The 23,024-nt window shown below is 33.3% G+C and overlaps 2 protein-coding genes across 2 annotated transcripts in view; both read right to left on the bottom strand.

The window, feature by feature from the left end:
• Window positions 1-628: 628 nt before the first annotated feature.
• LOC111508337 (myrosinase 1-like) overlaps window positions 629-23,024 on the bottom strand; it is a 92,832-nt gene continuing 70,436 nt past the window's right edge. Inside the window, exons 5-8 of the mRNA XM_074184362.1 lie at window positions 21,509-21,802; window positions 12,128-12,265; window positions 4,764-4,870; window positions 629-826 (exon numbers count right to left, since the gene is read on the bottom strand). Of these exons, the coding sequence (XP_074040463.1) occupies window positions 739-826; window positions 4,764-4,870; window positions 12,128-12,265; window positions 21,509-21,802 (627 nt within the window). The 3' untranslated portion in view covers window positions 629-738. The remainder of the gene's footprint in view (window positions 827-4,763; window positions 4,871-12,127; window positions 12,266-21,508; window positions 21,803-23,024) is intronic.
• Window positions 7,037-10,230, bottom strand: LOC141486422 (uncharacterized). Its single transcript, XM_074184363.1, has 2 exons — window positions 10,140-10,230; window positions 7,037-9,700 (listed from the first exon to the last, which is right to left on the bottom strand). Exon 2 carries the CDS (start codon window positions 9,670-9,672, stop codon window positions 8,467-8,469), a length of 1,206 nt encoding a protein of 401 aa, XP_074040464.1. The 5' UTR covers window positions 9,673-9,700; window positions 10,140-10,230; the 3' UTR covers window positions 7,037-8,466.

The following is a 23,024-nucleotide window of genomic DNA, read 5'->3' on the forward strand; positions in this document are numbered from 1 at the left end:
AGATGAAACGTCTTGTCGTGTTAATCCGTACATCCCCATCTCCATTTCTTTAATATGCTTCACGAGCTCATTTTCCTGTTCTGCGGTAAAAACTGTTTTTTCCCTGCTAAATATTCAATTCCACCGACAGCCACTTCATTTTTGCCTTTAGCTCGCCTTTTTAGCGACATAACATGCACTCGGAATTGTTTGCCCCAACACAACCTTTTTTATTCAATGATCGATAACATAACCAATGTGGTTTCAAGTGTTTCCATGCTGTTAAAAAATCAAAATAGTGTAATATACAAAGCTAACTAATACATCATCCACGACACTAAAGTACGTTAGAACACATTAAACATAATTTTAAAGTCAACCTTACCTTAGATTAAAGTAACATAATTTTTGTTTTCTTCCTCGAAAAATTTAACTATCGCTCAAGGCGCCATTACGATTGACTGTGGCGGGGGAAAATCGGGGACTATATTTTACCGATAAATACAACTAGATGGCACAACTAGTTTCGTTGCAATATAAAATGATCATCTTCCTTCAATCGAGCATCTCGTACACCTTTCCCCTAAGTGTGAAATTGCATCAGGTCCAGTAGATGTACTATTTATGAGTCCAGTTATAACATTGTAAATAGAACTTGAACATGATCACTTTATTCGAAATAAATTACAAATAAAATGGTAAAATTTTCTCTGCAATCCATTTATGTGTGCAAATCCTCTGGTATACGACCGGTGACTGCTAACTTCTTGAAAAACTGTGCTGACTTCTTCGGAATCCTCGTTTTGTTAGGATCATTTTGATCGATGTAAAAAGGCCAAAGTGTGAGCTTTAATAAAAAGTATCTCAATATCTATCAATGAAAACAAAAGTGTTGTAATACTTTTTCAATAGTTCGTGTTACAAGTGTGCAGAGTAAAACTATTTTTTATTCTATATAGATAGCAAACTTTGATAAAGATCAACATTTTACAGTTGGCTATTTTAAGTTTTTTATATTTTTATTGTAATTGTTTATTGCAGAACGTTTTTTCGAAATAATTATAGAAAAATGCAATTCGTTGATGTCATGAAGTGGTGTTGACAGAACAATAATTATTTCAACCATACTGTTATACAGACTATTTTTTTATGCGGACCACCATCAAGTTTTCGGGAACCTTCAGAGTTAGGAAGTCGGTGGAATCTTAAAAAGTTGCGTAGTTCTAAAGTCAAATAAACGTTGTACAGAAAACGAAAATAGTATTAGGCGTTTTCAAGATATTCGACTGAGAGCTCTAATCTATCAAAATAAAATAGCAATAGCGATTTTTTTGGATATTTCATACACATTATCATTCCGTGTTGAAAAATTTTCCCAAATACGTTTTGTTCTATATTGGCCATATTTAACTCTCTCTCGAAGATGAACATGTGTTTCTTTCTTTCAGATTTGAATTCTGTACTTGAATTTCATGACACCAAATGAAAGTGTGTGAAATATTGAAAAAAATCCTGTTGCGTTTTCTATTAATTTCAAACTGGAATTGACAATATTGATTTTTTTAATATCTTGAAAAATCCTTTTTTTTTTCTCTATTCCGGTACACTTATTACTTGACCTTTGGAATAAGCATTTTTTTTTGTAATTTTGTCAACCTTCTGATTTCGAAGGTTTTGGAGTTCCTAATAGTGGCCTGCCTGAAATGTTCTGCCTGTATATATGACTGAAATGTGTTATTTGGAAGTTATTTCACTGAAGTTTTTCGAATCACTTTGCAAGTTGACCCTATAGCTTTTTTGAGTTCATGAACTTCTGAACAACACTACTTGCATGTGTGAATTTGGTCTAGGAACTTCACCGTAGGAAGAAGCCGCTATCTGAAAGTGAAGAATGAAGGCTCCTATCTCCATCTCAGTTGAGATAAAAATTTCCAGCATTGAGGTGTCCAATCAAATCGGGTGATATTTTCTATTGTACATTTTCTGTGATTCAGTCACCCTAAATTTTTGTAGTGATTTTTGTTCATGATCCCGAAAATCTCATTACGTGGTTTATAACTCCTAATCCAGGCCAAATGTGCTGAATTTATTTTGAATTGAACCCTTCTTGAGTTTCAGCTTGTTTTGGTAATATCTATATAAGATACTCAAGGTGATCATCAACTATTTTTCCTATCACAATTTCGTCATCCAGATAGGCAGAACCACCTAATGGAATCTAATGGAATCTTTGTTACTTACTTCAGGCTGCTGCAGAAACAGGTTAATGCGTTCTTCTTCGTGAATAGTACGTAACCATGAAATGCTCTCCCTCCAATGATTAATACCTTCTTTCAGCATGTTATCAAACATATTAACTACTCATTTCTGCTTGGTGAATAGGAATTTCTGGAGTGATGTCTAATGGCTTATAAATCGACGACGGAAAATATCCCAGTAATGGGTTCTGTTTGGCCCGTTAATATTTTCATAACCAAGTTTTCCAGATTCGCGTATATTATCTTGCCGAAGAAGTGAGTTACCAGCTTTCTTGTAAATACCTACTGAAGATTCATTTTATTCCATACAGCTGATGTTGGGCCAATAAACTCTCTTCCTTCATTTTTAGGGTTGAGTTGGAAATCTTGGGTCATTGAGCATCTAAAGTCGATACATGTTCCAACGTGTTAACTCTTTATCGGTTTTCTGTCGATTATTTTTCGAGCCCCATTTTGCATGTGATGCAAATAACTCACATCATAGCATTTGCAAACTTCGGGATACTTGATCTTCCCTTTTTTGAACATCTTTCAGAGACTTGGTGTTCTTTAAATATTCGAGCAAGGCCCGTACTCATAATCATTCTTATCGGATCCCACATATTCCAGTAGGTACCTTATCTTGAAGAGATAGCAAGTGCAGTAGCCTCATCGCCCTTCTACCAGATGTTGACATTAGTTACTGTCTTGAATTTCGACGCTATATGGCCCACCATGATTATCGAAAATTGGAGGCTTGAGAGTTCTACTGAGCAATTACCATTCCTTATCTTCCGTTCTTCTTTTCATTACCTATTGCTTCGAATATTTGAGATTTGAGAGTTCTACTGAGCAATTACCATTCCTTATCTTCCGTTCTTCTTTTCATTACCTATTGATTCGAATATTTATCTCTATGGAACGCCTTTTTACTTTTTATTGTCACAAATATTCATTCGTCAAATAATTCATCTAACAATTTATTTGTTTAAATTTAATTGATTCATGCATTTGTTGGACACATTAAAAACGATTGTTCGCAAAATTTGTTCTATTTTAAATGACACTTGATTTAAAATGTTACATGCATAAAATTGTTATTTGAGTAAAAAAGACTAATGAAATAACTTGAGGCTTTTATTGATTCCGAAGAAAAATATTGTTTCAGAGTATTGTACAATGGAACGCCAATTTACTATATATTATGCTGAAAAATAATCTATATACATATAGTTCAACACAGGAATGAACAAACATCAACATCAAAGTTTTCCCATGAAACATTGTTGGTAATAAAAATAGGCTTTCGTTTGTCTGAAAATATAGCAAATTAACTTTCCATACTAAATATTTTTCTATGAATAATAAAGATTGTTTTATTTCAATTTCATTGAAATTGTTGAATATTTCCAACATTCACTTCATTGCATTCAATTTAAAATTAAGTTACAACTTTTGTGCCAAACATTCTCGAGCAAGTATGATTTTATTTCATCAATCATTTTAAAAAGTCAATTTGTGACAAAGAATTAAATTTTTTGATGATTTAAAAAGTTTGTTGTATTTGAAAGATACATTTAAAACGATTGTTGATAATTTTAATTCGGCGCTGGTATCGAGCTGATTTATTAAGAAGTTCAAGTGTTACATATGGCAACATGCTAGTTCATTTATAGTACGACAAAACGCCGTTCAACTGTGGCGCCGAATAAAAATTATCAACAATCAGTTTAATTCATGTATCACTGAAATTCAACAAACAAAATAATTCAGCGGCGTGGCATGCCGTTTTACTTTCTATTGGTATATTGATACATGAATACATGAACATGAATTAAATTGATTATTGATAATTTTTATTCGGCGCTGCGGACGGAATATTGTGTTACTATCACTAGACTATCATGTTGCCAGATTTAAAAATTCAGCTTCTAGAAGAATCCGTTCGACGTTAGCGCCGAATTAAAATTATCAACAATCGATTTAATTCATGTAACTATAATTATCAACAAACAATTTTATTCATGTTTAACAGAAATTGTAGTAATTTATTCGATAGTTACAAAAAAAGTATATGACAAACATTTACTTCCAAAAATTTCAAACAATGAATCTATATTATAACTGTTCGCAACTTTTCATCAAACAAATTAATTCATGTAATATTTTAAATCAAGTGTCATAGAACAAATTTCGCGAACAATCGTTTTTAATGTATCGAACAAATCAATTAAATTCAAACAAATAAATTGTTAGTTGAATAAATTGAGGAATGAATATTTGTGACAATGAAAAGTAAAACGGCGTTCCATATGTCCCTCTCTAGCTTCTAGAAACCACTTCCGATGCAAAATAGGTTTCGATAACTCATTACTAATTTCTATTCTTTGAGGAATATTTGTAAATTGCTAAGCTAATCTATAGAAATTGGTGTAGCAAAGCTGTGCAGTAAAAGTTTTCGAATTTTTTATGGCACACAACTTCTGAAGAAGTATTGTTTATTAGAAATTGGAAAGATTCAGCAAACAGGTGTGACTTTTGTAATACCTGTATCCAGATGTCCATTCAAAGTTGTCAAGCAGACTCCAAGTCATTGCACCAAAAATTCTGACTTCATCCTTGTAGATAGCATCATGGAATGCACTCAAATACATCTGAAATATAAAAATTGATAGTGAATTAATTGAAAGTATGTTTTCTTCATGTTCTTGTAATGTGTCATAACACATTACATAAATAACGCTTTCTTACATTTCAGTTAGTGAAGGATCGTTTCCAGGGATTATCATAAAATATAAAAAAAGGAATACTTTTCTTTCTCTCTCTCTCTCTCTGTCTCTCTATAGATTTATTGGACGTTGCTTTCTTTCGGCGCATTTGTCTATCCTCCTCCTATCAGAATTGACAGGAGCTTTGTCGGGGGAGGCGCAGCGGTCTTGCTCGAAGCAATGCTGCCACCCCTTTTTTATCCTTCATTTAGCCTCTTTCTCGGGAGACTTTTTGACCTTTTACACATAATTCAACACATATGATAGATAAAATCCAGTCCCCACGTGGACACATGGTCCACTCCGGCCTCCAACCGGCATGAATGGGGATAGGAGTTATGTAGTTCCACTGTTACACTCCCACGTGGACATCCGGTCCACCCCGGTCTCCAACAGGTGTGAATGAGAGTGATGTTTATTTTATTGGTGGCACGTTCTATGACGGTGGACAGTCACAATACAAAACTGAGTTTCATCTCCAGAAAGGGCGTCCGCGTACCTTTTTTGTGTACTTTTGTTCTTTTCCAATTCCTTATCAAACTTTTTCAGAATGAGCATAATCACCTTTCAATATAAATTACATTTTTATCATTATGAGTGGAATTAGAACTAAATTAAATGTAATAATCAAATATGGAAATTTATATAATCGAAAATATATTTTCTAGGGAGTTGAAAAATATAGTAGAAACAGTTCGTACAAATTGAAATCATTCAAAGTTGGAGGAGCAGATTTAAAAAATATCTATAGAAAAGATGTGTTCAATTCAAGCAAAAACAAGCTGTACTTTAAATTATTGAAACGTCATGATTTCGCAGAATTCTGTTCTTCGATCAGAGTCATCTTCAGTAAATTGGTGTACCATTTTAATTTTGTATGGTGTGTGAAAAGTATTCACACAGTAGAAGAAGACACCTCACAAACATTCGCGACGGAATAAGTAGACTGTTCAGGATTTCTTACCATCTCACCAGTTATTTGCACTTGCTGGCACACCGTGGCAAAGGCCTTAGCTAAATCTAAAAAAACAGTAATAGTTTTGTCTTGATTTTGAAAAGAATTGTTAACCAAATTAACTACTTCAAAGATGGCTTTGTCAGTGGACCTGTTTTCTCTGAAACCCAATTGACATTTAAAAAAAATTATTATTTTCCAAGAAATGCACCACTCTTTTTTTCATACATTTTTCCAAAATTTTTACAAAATTGCTTATGAGTGTTATAGGTCTATAATTAGTTACAAGTTTTTTATCCCCAGACTTGAAAATTGGTACTGTAATTAATTTTTTGTAGGAGGCTGGTATTTCTCCTACTACGATGATTAAATTTAATATATCGCACCCTTAGAATGAAAGTGACTGAATTCAAAAAATGCAGTTTGTGGTAAATGAGCAAGAAAGTTTTCAAAAAAGTATAGTATTGAATACATCTCAATATAACTCTTTTGTGTTCCGACGCATTAGATCGATTTTTTGCAGATTTATGGATTAGCCTTTTGAGTACACCGTGGCCAAGTAATTTTGTATTTATAATATTTTTAATATATATTTTGACATTAAATATAAAGTAGTTACAAATTGAGTCACTATTGCAAAATTATTTTTGAACTTTTTGTGATTTTTTATGAGTTAGGTCTGTTTATGACGCATATTGGAGAGCGTTCTGTTGACATAATAAATAATAAGTCATTGTTGTACTGAAAGTTCTGTGAATACAACGTAGTAAATTGAAATGCAAATTTTTTAAAATCAAATGTATCTATTTATTTCAAGTCTTTACAACAGTCTTAATAACTTTTCATTTAAGTCTTATCATTAATGAGGTTGTAGTAATTAATTGCCACTTTTGACTAGCAAATAACACATTATTTCAGAAACATAGTCTTAGATTACCCGTAATTTACATTACGCTTATAAACTAAAAAATCTTATGTTTAATCAGTTTAGCAAACAGTACCTAACTGAAAATCACATAAATTACTTTTGCAAATTATAAATTAAAATTCACATACTTTGATAACAAAACAAAATATATCTTTAAACTTATTAATGAAAAATAACATTCAAAGTCAAAACTCTTAATAACTGAGAATCACATGAAAGAGTTACTATTTCAAACAGAAAATAAAAATCACATCCTTATATAGCAGAATAAAAAATATCTTTTCAATTAGTCATTAATAACGACGAGTAAGATTTGTAGTGAAAACTTTGTTTTAATAGGGTTTTTTTACTCATTGTTAAATAAAGATTGATAAAAAGCAGCGTAAACATTTGGTATCAAGTTTTTTTTAAGTAACTCACGGAGATCCTTTTTTTTGTTAGTACTTAGCTCAATCCTTTTCGAATACAGTTTTCTAAGTTCCAATTGTTCTAGTGTCGTTAAGTATTTTAAAATCATCTTTGTAAGAAGTCTTGTAATAGATCAGAAATGGATCTTCTTTCGTAAACTTCAGCAATTTAATATTATTCCAGTTACACGTTTCTCTTTCTTCATTTCCTGAGAAGTTGTAGCCCCATTGAACTTGTAGATCTTTTAAATCAAAAAAATAATGAAAATCAAGTCCGTGAACAAGAATTGGGGATCCATTCTTCTTAGCACTTCTCATCAAGGTGACGTATTGTTGAGGAATGTATATGGGACCAGACTTAAGGCTCTTTTTCACTTCTTTCTCTATTAAGATATGCACGCTGTCCCCTTCATTTTCTGCATGGCCTTGTATCAAAAATTTATGAATTATGGAATGAATGTTTTCAAAATACACAACCGCAAATGAAAAGAAACTCGCTATAAATTTATTTTTATTCTGGCCACCACAGTTGTCAGAATATAAAATGACATCTACTTTTTTTCCTCCGGATCGTGCATCAATGGATTGAAGGTAGTTGAATAAGCAAGATCCTAATTCGTTTGAGCCTCTCTTACTTTGAGTTTCGTTCCAAAAATAGCAATTTACGCTTTTATAACAGCAATACTTAGAATCAGATTTTACTTCCTTCGGTTTATCCAATTCTAGTATGGTAAAATTGAAACTGTTGAGCCTCGATTTATAGTAAAAGGCAGAAATATCGCCCGTTGGACATTGCATCACAGCCTGAATATTTAGTCTGTTAGCTTCTGGACATAGTAAGTATTGATTACATAAGTCGCATTGATCTTTTTTTGGCTTGAAAAAGCTAATATTGAACTCAGTAGTAAATATCTCGTAGAACTTGTTGAACTTTCCGTAGGTCTTATCATTTTGCTTTTGATTATCAACATAATCTCTGTATATTTCTGTGATCGTTCTTGAACCATCGATGTACTTTCGTGTTGTCTGTGCTCTTAAATAATGAGACTCTATCCGGGGAATAGAATTAATGTGGTCTCTCATATCTTGAATATTTGCGTCAACTTTAATATGTCTGTAATGCTTACCTCTCAAGTCTTTCTGCACGAAACCTTCAGTGTCTCTCTTGCTTTTAACGGTGCGAATCATGCGATCAGAAATGTCTAAAGTTTTCAAAAAAAAATGTTTTGCACACTCGCCGTTTCTCATTATTTAGAGTGAAATAGAATGCGTGGTTAAATTTTCTTGGATTTTCAGCATTAGAGTAACGATATTTTGGAGATATTTCGGCCATACTTGAATTGATAAAGGAGCGCTGTAGATCAATTTCATTCAAATCCCAGAATTTTTTGAAAAGACTTGTTCTCTGCTCTTCGCTGATATTGTCTCGACATTTCAACCTACACCTTTGAGAACACGGTGGTTTTACGGAGCGTGCTTTGATTTGACGTTTTGATTTAGAGATAAAAGTGTATGCTTGCCCACTATTCCTTGCAATTTTAGCGGACGTCTGTTTCCATTTCGTGGTATCCCGTCTCCTTTTTCTGCTGTTGGAAAAATTATTGTTATCTTGATTGGTGTTTTTGTCGCATTGTGCACTACTGCTACTTGATGACGAACTGCTGCTAGATGAAGAACTGCTGCTAGATGAAGAACTACTACTGGATGAACTTATAGAAGATGAACTACGACGGGAGGATTTTTTGTTTGACAACAAACTACGGGCAGGTGAATTGTTAGAAGGAGACGTCTGACTGTGAGATGAGCGGAAGTCAAAATTAGTTAAACTCTCACGACTCTTGGAACCCTTCTTCTCTGGCACAATTAATGTCGGATCGCTATCGCTTAGGTCCACATCGCTTTCGCCGGCGTGTAATGGTGACATCTTGTATGTATCAATTGGAGTCGATTTTCTTCTGAGGCGAGATCCAGATGAAATCTTCGATGATGACGATGACATGTTATTTATTTTAGGATCGATGATGGCTTTCTGTGACAGAGTTTTTTCCACGTTACCCTCGTAGCTGTCATTAATTACTTCACCTACATCACGATCTAGGTGGACGTGTGTTTGTAAGTCCTCAATTTGAGACGGAAGTGTTGTATGTAGTAATGAGCATTCATTATGATATACAGCATCAGAATTAGGTTGGTTTTCTTTATCGCAACTCCAGTCATTCGGAATAGGTGGATTGGTGATTGTTACACGATACTGATTTTCTACCCATTGAGCAACATCGCTATTGAGACACTCAACCAAAGGCTCCCTGTCTTGTTTTTCTTTTTCATCAGTCTGCAATTTTGGAGGTGTTAGTCCCATCAAACTAAACATCTCTTGAACTCGTCTTGATGTTATCATTTCAACTAGTAAACTTGTGAAGTAAAGTCTGAAACAAAACAAATTTATTAAACTGTAATTCATCGTTTGGATTTGAACTCTCTCTCTATTATAGTCGATCCTTCATTACTAAAGATCGTGATCATCATTCTTATGCCCACCCAATCGGTTTGTTAAAATACTCAATACTCAAATCGGTATATAACGTACAAAACTTTTATATTAAGGTGACGTATTCCAAAAAATAGCCAACTAATCCTTCTTATTTTTACTACTAAACAGGCTCAATACTCAGAATAACAAAAATAATAAGTATGATTTTAGTCAAAAATAGACCTATTCGTATAAGAGCCGTTTGTCTTTAATTATTATTTTTTACTAAATAGACCTAATCTGTTAATGGTCACTGAACACTATTATATATTTTGTTCTATACAGACCTATTTCATAAATGGTCACTTTATTACAAAAAAATTGTTGTTACCTACCTTCACAGTATTTGCAATAAACAGACACAATTCGAGATCCGCCGATGTTTTACACGTCCACTAGAAAACACTTCTGACTTAATACTAGTTCTGCCTCTTTCACACAACATACATAAATGAATAGCGGAAACAGTAAAAGAGACCGAAACATGCGTTGTCCCTGTTATACTTAGAGATAGGTGACTTTTTCTTTACAGGGTTATAGAGTTTGCTTTATAAGGTCAGTTTATGGTAAAATCGAGTATTACAGGAATTTTGAGTTAAGTCACTTTCATTCTAAGGGTGCGATATGACAGAGGGTATAGCAAAGTAAGTGTGATACTTTTTAATAATATGAACAGAAATTCCATCAGGTTCAGTAGATGTGCTAATTTTGAGTCCATTGATTAGTTCTTTATTTGTTATTTGTAAATATAACTTGAATATGAGCTTTAAAAAAATGTATCTTAATATCTGTCTATGAAAACAAAAGTGTTGTTATACTTTTTCGAAAGTTCGTGGGACAAGTGTGCAGAGCAAAACTATTTTTTATTCTATATAGGTAGCAAACTTTGATAAAGAGCAACATTTTACAGTTAGCTATTTCAAGTTTTTTTAAATTTTTATTGTAATTGTTTATTGCAAAAGTTTTTTCGAAATAATTATAGAAAAATGCAATTCGTTGATGTCATGAAGTGGTGTTAACAGAATCCAATAATTATGTCGACCATACTGTTATATAGATTATTTTTTTATGCAGACCACCATCAAGTTTTCGAAAACCTTCAGAGTTAGAAGGTCGGTGAAATTTAAAAAAGTTGTGTAATTCTAAAGTCAAATAAACGTTGTACAGAAATCAAAATAATATACCAATGGCGATTTCTTTAGATATTTCATACACATTAGCATTCATTATATATAAGTTTATAGGTTCATAGTTCCTGGTATAAGTCAGAACACCTATAAGATTTAAAAAGGGATCGAAGCTCATTTCTTTCTACGATTCTGGCTTGTACTTCTTTATAGATGCCGGCTATATTGGACCCATTATCATAAGATTGGCCGAAATAAAACACTGTCGTGAAGAGAGATCAACGAGGAACTTTTCAAATATAGCTTTTGCATGCCCGTGTGCCGCGATTCGTGCGGGCGAGCGGGCGCGTATTTTGAAGTATGCCTACGCGCCTCGCGAATAAAAATGATCGTGCCCAGTGTAGATCAAAGTTGAGTGAATTATGAGTTGTCCGTACGTCTGTAAAGTGTGGATTTGGCCGCCCTCTGAACTTGCCGCTCGGGGCATAGGCTAGGGCTTGCCTCCCGCCTAGATCCGGGTGTACATAACAGGTCAACAAAAATTCAGACAGCAAACATGGTCGGCTCCAAGAATTGCGTTAACCAGATACTATTAGGCGAGTCATATATCGGTGAACCTAGAAACCGTTAGGGGTTCGTATTGGCGAACATGAAAAAATACCCATTGAGAAGAAATCAACAAATCGAGCAGCATGTTTTGATTTGAATATAACCGGAGTCTAATCCCAACACCTAACCGTCATTTTTAACACGTCGACATGTTTTTCAATCACCAAGTGATCATCTTCAAGAGGAAGTTTAATCTTCATCTTGAAGATGATCACTTGGTGGTTAAAACACTTGTTGAAGTGTTGAAAATAACGGTTTGGTGTTGAGATTAGGCTCCAGTAATATTCATAACAACACCAAAGGTTCCAAACAGTGTAACACATGTTTTGATCTACCAACATAACATGGAGCATATGGGGGAATGGTACAAAAATTTGTCAAGAATCAGAAGTTAATCGGATATTTATTCTCAGTAGAGTATCTTGATGAAAAACTTCGGTACTGTCGTGTTATATAGAAATATTTATTTTTGATAAGAAACAGTGTGAAAGGCTGAAGTTATATTCAATAAATACTTCAGTATTCCTTCAAATGAGATTTCAAAAAAACTTTCCACTTTTGATGTTTTTTCGTTTCAAAATACTCACCCTAGAAAATCTAATTCTCTCATTGTCTTCTAAAGTTGTTCCATTATCAGAATAACCATATTCGCATATGAAAATTTCAGGATTATTGTAAGTTTCCTTCAGCCATTTGAACACGTTTCTTGCACCCCACATTGCAACCTACACAATATAAAAAATTTTTCAACGAAGATTCAAATAGCATATTATTACAGCAAATTCCAAACAACAAATAAGAGAGGTTCGATATAAATATTCTACGAAAACTAATGCTATTAACTTCTCAAATTCTTAACTACAAATCTGAATTCTTTGTTACTACTGAAGGATAAATAAAATGGAATTCATATTCGTTAATCTTCTTTCAGAAGAGGCAAAACTTACCAAACCAAACTTCAATTCAAGTTATGGCAGTTAGAGGATCTGAGCCAAAAAAATAACTTGGAGATTATTCAATACTTGAGCAGTCTCTATTTCGAAGTGGTTAAATTTATTTTTCACGTAGCAAAGAAAGTTAACACGTGTACAGCTTAATGATCCGGGTTGGCTTTGTAAACATCTGAGACCTTTCAAATTAATTAGAAGATTTTAACGAAATTGTGTCACGTAAAATCATTTTGCCGGGTTCTCTCAACCAACTTTTTCTGAGCTGATTTTTTTTCAGGTCTTCTTCTGGTTCGGAAAGACGATTGAGTTCAAAGCCATTTAGGGAGCATTTGCATCATATAAGAATACGTTCATATCGAGACTATAAACTACATCTAGCTACTTGAATAACTTCAGTTTTTAGGGGACAAGTTCAACATGGAAATTTACCACTTGTCAAATGTAAATTATAATCGACTGACCATATTTGAAAGATATGTCAATTCTATATTCAATGTTGTAGCATTATTGATATAACAATGGGAAAAATGGAATACAGATTCAGGTTTTTATTTCATTCAAAAACTTTCTAGAAACTAGGACAACCTGAACTATTGAATGATATTAATGAAAATAATAGGAATAAAATTACACGGTGGAAAATTTATTTCTCAAATACATAACATGGTCCTGAATATCATTATGTAGTTACTACTGACATCGTTAATGAATATGTCAGAATCATTCTGAAATGGTCACTGTCAGGTTAGTTTCATTATTACGTTCATTTTTTGGGAGTGGATGACAATGTTTCATGGTGATTTCTATTAGTTAGGACTTTCATTGTCTAAAATGGATCTAATTCAATTCGAAATATATGAAAGAACAAATGAAACTAAAATGACTAGTTGAAATGTCAATTATAAGCAATGAATGTATGCAATGAAACGTGAAATAACAATACAATAAAACAAAATAAGCAAATTAAAATATGAAAATTACCAGAGTAAAGAGAAATAAAAAAAGATAAGAAAGTAATAATACGCAAGGAGCGGTTCTGCAGAATGACCACCAACATTTCTTGATTTGTCTCCATTGGTCTTTTTTCTATGAGAATGGTTGACATCATTTAATGAAAATTTGATCAGAAATGGACTCAACAATCTTCAAAAATTTTTGACTAAACATACTCATTTTTTAAGGCCTTCACTACTTCATGAAATTTAGTACGAATATGAAACACAAACTACCAAATATAACAAAAAAAAATTATGACATAAAACTTGAGAATATGAATAAATTAAATAGATTGGGAATATTAAAAAATCGAGAAATCAAAACTGATGAAAAGTGGTTAAAAAATCTGACTGAAGTCAACCTTCCCAAAGATATTGAAAAATTTCATGTACTTGTATACAATTTCAGTTTACCTCCAACAATTAAAGACATTTCGATTCCAAATTCATTGTTGGAAATCGAATATATAAGGAATGATTTCAATGAAAATGAGAAAAATATTTATAAAGCCAAAATCATCAACATACTTATGGATTATTTCCAAAAACCATATAATTGTAAAAATCATCCGACTCAACTATATAAAAAATCAAAAGATTTTTGTGAAAATCGCCCAAACTAGATAGTAACTAGATCAGATGAAAGTAATGTGACCGTTATTATAAACAAAAAGAATTTTAATGAAAAATCGTCATGACAAAGAATTTTGTGTTTCTATCAAAAGAGATCATACCTCAACTTCTCAACAAAAAGCAAATGAACTTATTTTTGAATTGAAGAAATTCAAAATGATATCTGATGATATGCAAAGAAATTCATGATATATAACTCAGTTACACCAAAATATTACTGATTACCTAAAATGCATAAACCTACCCACAAAATCAGATCAATCAGTTCATCCGCTGATGCTCCAAATAGTAAAATATCTGCAATAATAAGAGAAATTCTGACTCAAGCACAAAACTTGGATATTATATCAAAGATTCTTTCGAATTTGTTACCCTCATGAATATATCGCAAGAGGATATAATTTCAGCAACATACCTATAGAACTGGTTGTAAAAGAAATTTCGAAAAGATGGAATGATATAGAAAAAAATTGTCAAAATACCCAAAACAAATTTTTTGAAATAAGTAAATTTCATTTGGAGGAAATTATTATAAACAGATCTTAGGTACACCAATGGCTACAACAATTTCAAGAATACTTGAACAATACGTTATATATGATCTCTTCGATGAAGTACTTCCCCAACATTGTTTCAAGGTTTCGTTTCTTGAAAATTTGTTGATGGTGTCACTTGTGTGAAATACTTGAAAAAGTTAACAATTATAACCCCAAGTTACAAATCACTGTAGAACTGAAAGATAACTATACTACTCCTATTTTAGATACAAAAATAATTCGCAGAGATGACAATTCATCAGTAACAGATTGTTATATTGAACCAACAAGTTCGGGAGATATATTATTTACAATTCATTTCATCAAAAAAAAATTCGAAAAACTAGTTCATCCTACACTAAAATAAAAAAATACTGTTATTGAAAAATTTACTAATAGAATTTTTTTTTCAGAAAATATACTCAACTATATCAGTTTTACTACTGTATGTAAGACAGAGCATACAAATGAAAATGCTTATAGTCAGATAGAAGACAGAATGAAATATTTTGCTTTTTCTAATATTGGAAAATACTCTTTCAAAACAATAAGAGGTTAAAACTAATTTCTACAGTAAACCGTATTGATTAGTTTTAATATCGATTTCCATCACATATCGGCAAGTTCTATTCAATTAATTGAAGTTTCTCACATTGAAAAGAATATCAAAATTTCTAAAAAAATATTGAATTCATTGGAAATATTAAAACACAGTCAAAAGATTCTACATCTGATTTGGAAAAATCAAACGTTATTTACAATGTACCACGTAATAATTCTGATTTCAATTATAATGGAACAACTTCCAAAACATCATCAAGCAGAATAACTTCACACAAAAGTGATTTAAGATTAAATGAAAATTCATGTGCACTAACTCAACTTTCTATTGAAACAGGACACAAAATTAAAATTGATCGAGCAAAAGTTTCACATTCAGAAAAAACTATGTCCAAAAAGCTATTTCACAAAGTGATCCTATTTAACAAAAATCCCAATAACATGAGCATAAAAAAAGACATTGAAAATCTAAGTATTATTCGCAATTATTTACCAGGCATAGATAAATCTCGGTAAAATTCTCAATTTAAAATAGTTACACCTTGTATAAAACCCATTAAATAAGCATTCATGAAATAGAAATATTTTCAATGATAATGTCACTCTTGTCATTACAGTAAGCTCTGAATATGACATCACTCACATATTTTTTTATTTAACACAACTTTTTCCATATATCATTGCAGCTTTTTCTATCCCTTTTCAATCACTTATTGCCGAGTTTCCTCAAATTAGAATAAAATTCCATAATTTGTCACATGCTAACTCAACCTAACCTAACCCGACGTAACGTAACTCAGTCTATCCTTACTTTAGAATTTTGAAAAACTATGTATCCTCAAAATCTAACCTGATCTCCAAATTCTAAAAGGAACGTATTTTCGAATAATTACTTTTGAAATAACTATATTTCTTCAACATCTAACCTGACCTCCGAATTCTAAAAGGAACGTATTTTCGAATATTTACTTTTGTAACAACTATGTTTCCTCAACACCTAACCTGACCTTCGAATTCTAAAAGAAACGTATTTTCGAATATTTACTTTTGTAAAAACTATGTTACCTCAACATGTAACCTGACCTTCGAATTCTAAAAGGAACGACATAACCTATAAGGTTATATCGATGTGTGCACCTGAAAAATTATGGAATTTTATTCTAATTTCAGGAAACTCGGAAATAAGTGATTGAAAAAGGATACAAAAAGGTGCGATGATATGGAAAAAGTTGTGTTAAATAAAAAAATATGTGAACTGCAATCGTTCATTGCTTTAAAAAAAAAGGTTAAATATGACGTCATACAAACTTTGACAGGCTATATATATCGAAAACTAATTGAGTCCGACAAAAAATAAAAAGTGTTCTGAATTCCTACCATCATGTAGTATCATCCCAGAAAAAATCGCGAAAATCCGTGAGTATCCCATGAAGTATAATTTAGCCACGTTAGTAATTCTGAAACTCAAGCAAACAAAAAATGATGTAAACAGGAGATTTGTAGTTATTGAAGAATATATTAAATTTTATCGAATGTACATAGCTCTTCGACCAGCAGCAGCAGACGATCGCCGCCTGTTTTATGCATATCGCAATGGAAAATGTATCAATCAGGTTGTGGTTAGCAATCAGTTTTATAAGGTACCTGAAGCAGTGGCTAATTTTCTTCAACTTAAAAATGCCAATTCATATACAGGTCATTCATTTCGAAGACCGTCTGCTACACTTCCAGTTGAATCTGGAGGAGACTTGATGACACTAAAGAAACATGGCGGTTGGAAGTCATCAACGGTCGCTGAAGGTTATGTTGATGAATCGGTAGCACACAGGACAGAAATAGCTAATAAAGTGTTTAGAACGTTTGCCAGTGCTGAAATAACACCCTCACACTATTTGCGACCAGGTACATCAACAGCAGTAGTGTCCATGGCAGAAAAAAATATAATTTCAATACAAGAAAATTCAACTGTTGTACCGTATAGTTCAAGGAACATATCATTCATGCAATGCACATTTAATAATTGCGCTTTTGATATAAAGTAAATGTAACTTTTGTATAAGAAAATATTCTAAAATATAAATCACGGATACTTTTTTCCCGGGGAAAAAGTAATTTCATAAAAAGTGACATTTTGTTACCTGCCATCAGAGATAAAATATCAAACTTTTGTCCCGTCACAGAAAAATTTCATTTAATAATCGATTTTCAATTGTTAAACTCAGATTACTTGTGAGTATTGTTCATATAGGGTCTTTCAAATACCATCCTCACCATTGGGATTTCGGAAACTATGAGAGATACAAAGATGGTTAAAGCGGGGCAAACAACAATATACCGTTGAGAAAGTTCTGAAATTCCGGGTATATCTGGAAATATCCGGAAAAAACAGAAATTTCGGAAAAATGTTTTTATTTTCTTCTGGCTTTATTTCTCGAAGGATTGAAAAATAAATTTCACTTCAAATTGCCACTTTTTTCCTGCTACATAACGGTCCAATAACTTGAACATTGAAAAAGAATGATAACTCATGAGACATTTTTAAAAAGCATGCGTGTACTCTTCCACCACCCTCAAGGAATGATGGAGATCCTTCTCTCATAAAGTTCCATATAATCATCCATATAAAACAGATGGGTGACCTTGTGCCTCCAGTTTCCGGGGGTGCCACAGTTATACCCTCGAGTATTTCTGAGCGCAACGGATAATGGCAATAGTGAGATGCAGAAGAGAAGGGGACTGAGGGAATCGCCCTGAAATACATCCCTTCTGAAAGTGACCCACCCTATTTGGACTCTTGCTTGACCAGATGTTATGGTGAAGCGAGTTCGCCAAAGTGGCATCAGTTGTTCAATGAATCTCACTATGTTGTCGGGTACCGCAAGGCATCTGAGCAAATGCAAGATGAGCTCATGCGAAATTGTATCAAATGCCTTACGGTAATCGATCCAGGCCATAGAGAGGTTACGCTTATATTATATCGAGTCCTGCGTTACACATCTATCGATGAGCAGGTTCTCTTTACATCCAGCGACTCGTCTCTTCGACCCTCTCTGCTCATATATCCGTTCGAACACTCGGTCAACTGCGGTGAGTATTCGTGTGTATAAGATGCTTATAACACGAATTCATGCATGTTATCTGTCTGTAATTCTTAGGAATCGACAAATCTCCGCTTTTGGGGATGAGATCGGTCCGCCCCTCGACAAACCAATGCGGAATCGGCTGCTCTCCGTTTAGTCATTAGTTGAAAACTGTGGCCAGATGGCGGTGGGTACTTGGTAGTTTTTTCCACCAATAAGTGTTCAGCCCATCTGGATCTGGAGCAGCAAAGTTCTTGGAACCAACTAGGGCCCTTCGAACGTCATCCGGGGTTATCGGGTTGCGCAGTTCATTGAGATCAGGCTGTCGAAGCTCTGTTGAAAGCTTCGAATTGCGCTAGGGCTGGAGTGTCTAAGTTGAATGGCTGCGGGTGTTCATAGATATCTTTCCAGAAGGATTCCACCTGATTAGCAGTCATCGGATTATCCACAACACGTGGAGGCTCTTGGAATAAGCGAGAAGGTATCGGGGCTTCAGGGAAAAGGGCCTGACCAGCGCACACTACGGTGGAAAAAATAATAATGATAATAATAAATTGTTTATTATTTGCCGGTAAAATGATTACAGAACTGTAAAACTCAACCTAAAGAAGACAGAAAAACAAAAGGAGTAGTGTTAGGTCAATTGACCGATTCTTCCACACTCCCCTAAAAAAAAACAAAATATATAATGAATTATTAATGAAAATCTACTTAGTTATAATAAAGTGAGTACTTATAACCTATATAAATAATTAATACTTGAATACACCACTGGTTGAACAAATATAAACTAAAATAATTAATTTTTATAATATACCACTAATTACAAAAATGAAAACTAAAAAGATGCATTTTATTCACTAGGTAATATCATTGGTGAGTCAACAATTTTTTTTTCAAGGAATTCAGAGACAATGCAAAATCGGGAATATCAACTAAAGAGGAAATTAAAGCAATCTGACGAGAAAAAGAAAAGATTTGAATATTTCTTTATTATGCATTAGTATATCAATAAGATTATTCCTCCTCAAATTGAGATTATGAACATCTGTCCTGTATGTGGCTCTCCTGAACAGATATTCAGCTGTATCAGTTTCAAGGATTTTATAAAAAAAAACAACGTGAATGTTGCTTATGTAAAATCTCTCCTTTTGAGATTATAAATTAAACGTAGACATGAATTTTGTACCTTTTGGATACGAAAGGCATCACATTTCCGAAGAAAAGGACCATTAACTGTGTCACAATGGTTGAAATGTGATAAAACCATCGAGTCACATAACATTTTTTTGTTTTTATATTCATTTCATTTCGATGAGAATAAAACAATTTCAGAGCTGCGTATGCCGTTTTCAGTTTAGAAGTAACATGTTCGTTGAACCGCAATTTTGAATTCAGATGTAAACGAAGATTTTTCACATGATCGCTGAAATTGATAACATCATCATTGATACAGATTCGTAATCTATTCGTAGCTTCTATTTTTTGAATTTCATTTCCGAATAAAATGGCAAAAGATTTCGAAGAATTGATTTTTAGAAAATGTTTTATCGATAATGTTACGAGTCGCGACAGGTCTGCATTAATTAAACCATTAGCTTTTTCACAAGAATACTACCTTGTGGTACACCTCGTTGAATGGTTAGACTATCTGAAATTTCATCATCAATCTTCACATGTTGTTGACGATCTGTTAAATACGATTTGGTGAGTTCCACTGACGTCCTGCTGAATCCAAGGTGATGTATAATTGATAACAGTATATCATGGTTAATCGTATCAAAGGCACAGGAATAATCTATCATAATGAGTCCACCCATTTTGTTGTCGTCTATCGACTTCACTATATCATCCGTAACAGCACCCAAGGCCGAAGAACAACTGTATTCGCTCTTAAAGCCAGGCTGATGTTTAGGAGGTAGTTTTCTAGTTGAAACATATGTACGGATTTGTTTTTTTTAATTTTTTCTGAAATTTTAGACAGTTGAAAGAATACTCATACTTCTCAACTAGCTAAAATCGATTGCATTAAGAACTTTAGGCAAAGGTAAAACGAATACTCTTTTCCAGGCGATAGGAAAATAATTTTTATATTGAAAATATTCGTCAAAAAGGGTATAATAAATGGACAACAAAGTATAATGATTTGACTGTTCATATTATCGTAACCAAAAGCTTTTGTTTTGATGTTTTTAATAATTTGCATTACTTCATCTTCAGTTGTATGTTCAAAGAAAAATTGTTTCGATTCATTCACCTCACTATTATTATAATAATTTAATATATCTTTATCAGGCAATCGATCATCTCCGAGTTCATTAATCAAAAAATTGTTATATTCCTGAGGATGTTTTAATGATTCCGGTATCACAGTATTCTGTTTACGCGTTATATTCAGGTTTTTTATTTCTTTCCATTTTTCTTTCAAGGTACAGTTATAGAGAGTTTGAGTATTAGTATTATTATTTTTCCATAAGATTCCACAAATTTTAATGTTTTTTGCAATGCAGTACTCTTGTAAGTTCAACGGCGTTACATCTAAGTCGCTCTGAGACGGTATACCAACTCCACCACCTATATAATTGATTCTGTGATATGAGTTAGAAAGAGTAAAATCATAAAAATTAAAAGAGTTCACAGAGCTTTCAAACCACCAGATCTCTGTCAAACATATAAATTAAGTCGATAATTGTCAGTTAGATATTCAGCACTGATGTAATCGAGTTTGTCATAATTCAAACATTTCGCATTTAGCAGCAAGCTAAATTCTGGTACTTGTGGTACTGGTACTTCACCTGAGTTGAGGAATGATTCATGGACCTCCGAAAGTTTAAAATACTCGAAGTTTCTCATCATATTTTCTCGCGGACAAAATATGATGAGCTGTTTTTCCGTGTTTCGCTCCGTGTTCTGTGTTTTTTATCCCCATATAAGGATTATTTTCAAAACGCTTCGGCAAAGTCTCATTTGCCATCTTCTGGTGATGGCTGGAGTTTTTACAAGTAGACTTGTTTAGTTGTGGAAATGATCCTCATGAGGATGAAAAACACGGGGCAAAACCCGAAAAATCAGCTCATCATATATGTGTGAGTTTTGATGATTTCATGAAGGTTGTGAAAATTCGTTTTTAACATCCGCAACAAGATGGTTCAGAGTAGAGGAATTTGCAACTATAAATATTAATCATTGTGTATGAAAATGAAAACAACTTACTGTGCTGCCCAATGAATTTTTATTCCATGGTGGATCGACCGTGACGAGAACGCCGGCATTGATTTCATTGCGTTTCCTTCCAACATTATTTTCTGAATCATCTTCAGCGTACTGAGTAACATAGTGGTTAACTCCTAGAAAATCGAATGTTCCATTGATAAATTCAATTTCTTTTTCAGTCAATTTGGGAAGTTGAGAGATCGCCGAGTTTTCCATTAATCTTCTTTTTTCCATTCTTTCTTTTACCGCTTTGGGCCACCCACCTTTGAAAATTGGATGTGCAAAGATACCAATCTAAAAAATACTAGTTCAGAAAAAATGTATACAATGTAAACCAATTAGTTTTTTCCAGACTATTCAACTTTAATCTGTAACACTGACCACAGCGGTTTGAAAAATCAACAATAAATATGTTATACAACTTGTATACTTTAATTGATTGCGTTCTTTCTCTCTTCTGTCAACGGGACGCATTTTCACGTTTCCTACACCGTGTAAGCTACTGGTTGCGTTGACGAGCTAGGAAATGTACTGCACGCCAAACTCTCCGTTCCCTAGACAGTGGGCGCTACAATGCGTGATTGATGCTCAAAATGCCTGACACTAAGTCATAGTGGTAGTAGTACGTAGTAGGTTTTTTCTAACAGTAATAAAAAAATCTAGGTAATCATTTGTAATTTATAATTTCAATTGTGTGTGGAATTGGCCGCCGCGGTAGTGCGCCCGACTCACAATCGGAAGACCGTGGGTTCGATTCCCGCCTCGGCCAGATATCTTTCTCGAGAGAATGTATCTGGTTGAAGCTGGGATGATTCTGCAACCGTGTTAGGAATCACACGTTGATAGGTAAGACTTCGTTAGTCCTCAGCTCGCACAAGTTTCTCATCTTCTGAGAATTGTCGTTTGTATGGGGGCGATAGCTGATTAACGGAAAAACAGATTTTAAACAGATTCAAACAGAATTCAATGTGTCATATACATACATTCTGATAGTAGGCCATGACCGATAGCAGTTGGTTGATTGAGCTCAATATTTTTAATGATCTCATCTATTTTGATCTCTTCTTTTTGTTTCTTGAAACTTCCAACTTTGGAGGCCTACCTGCCTGTATTGCTCTAGCACCAGCATATAAACTTCTATTTGCCCAGCGTGCAATAGAAGTAGGTTGGACTTTTATCTGTCTCGTTTTTTTTAAACTACAAGTGCTTGTGCAGATATTGGCAAACGACTCAATATTTTCGATAGTTTAGATTTTCTTATTGCGGTTACATTTGTGTTCTAACATGAATTTTGAATGATTAGCTTCAGCAGAATTATAAAGTTGTTTAGGTTTGATTTAAATTTTGACAGTCGCACCTGTTACTCTGCTGATAATTCATTATCATTCAAGGTATTTTCCAACATTTCACTTGATGTAGGCAAAACTGTGTTATTTGCTTGCATTAATTTGGTGAACTCATTTTAATTTTTTTCGTTAGCATTGTAATGTATCGAAATATCATCCTGTTTACGAAC

Source organism: Leptinotarsa decemlineata, unplaced genomic scaffold (genome assembly GCF_025532065.1).
Source record: "Leptinotarsa decemlineata unplaced genomic scaffold, Ldec_3_MD MMD2_tig00026354_RagTag_RagTag, whole genome shotgun sequence".
NCBI lineage: Eukaryota > Metazoa > Arthropoda > Insecta > Coleoptera > Chrysomelidae > Leptinotarsa > Leptinotarsa decemlineata.

Excerpts from the sequence above, each read along its gene's own strand:
- LOC141486422 (XM_074184363.1), bottom strand. The coding sequence starts at position 9,672 with ATGATAACATCAAGACGAGTTCAAGAGATGTTTAGTTTGATGGGACTA.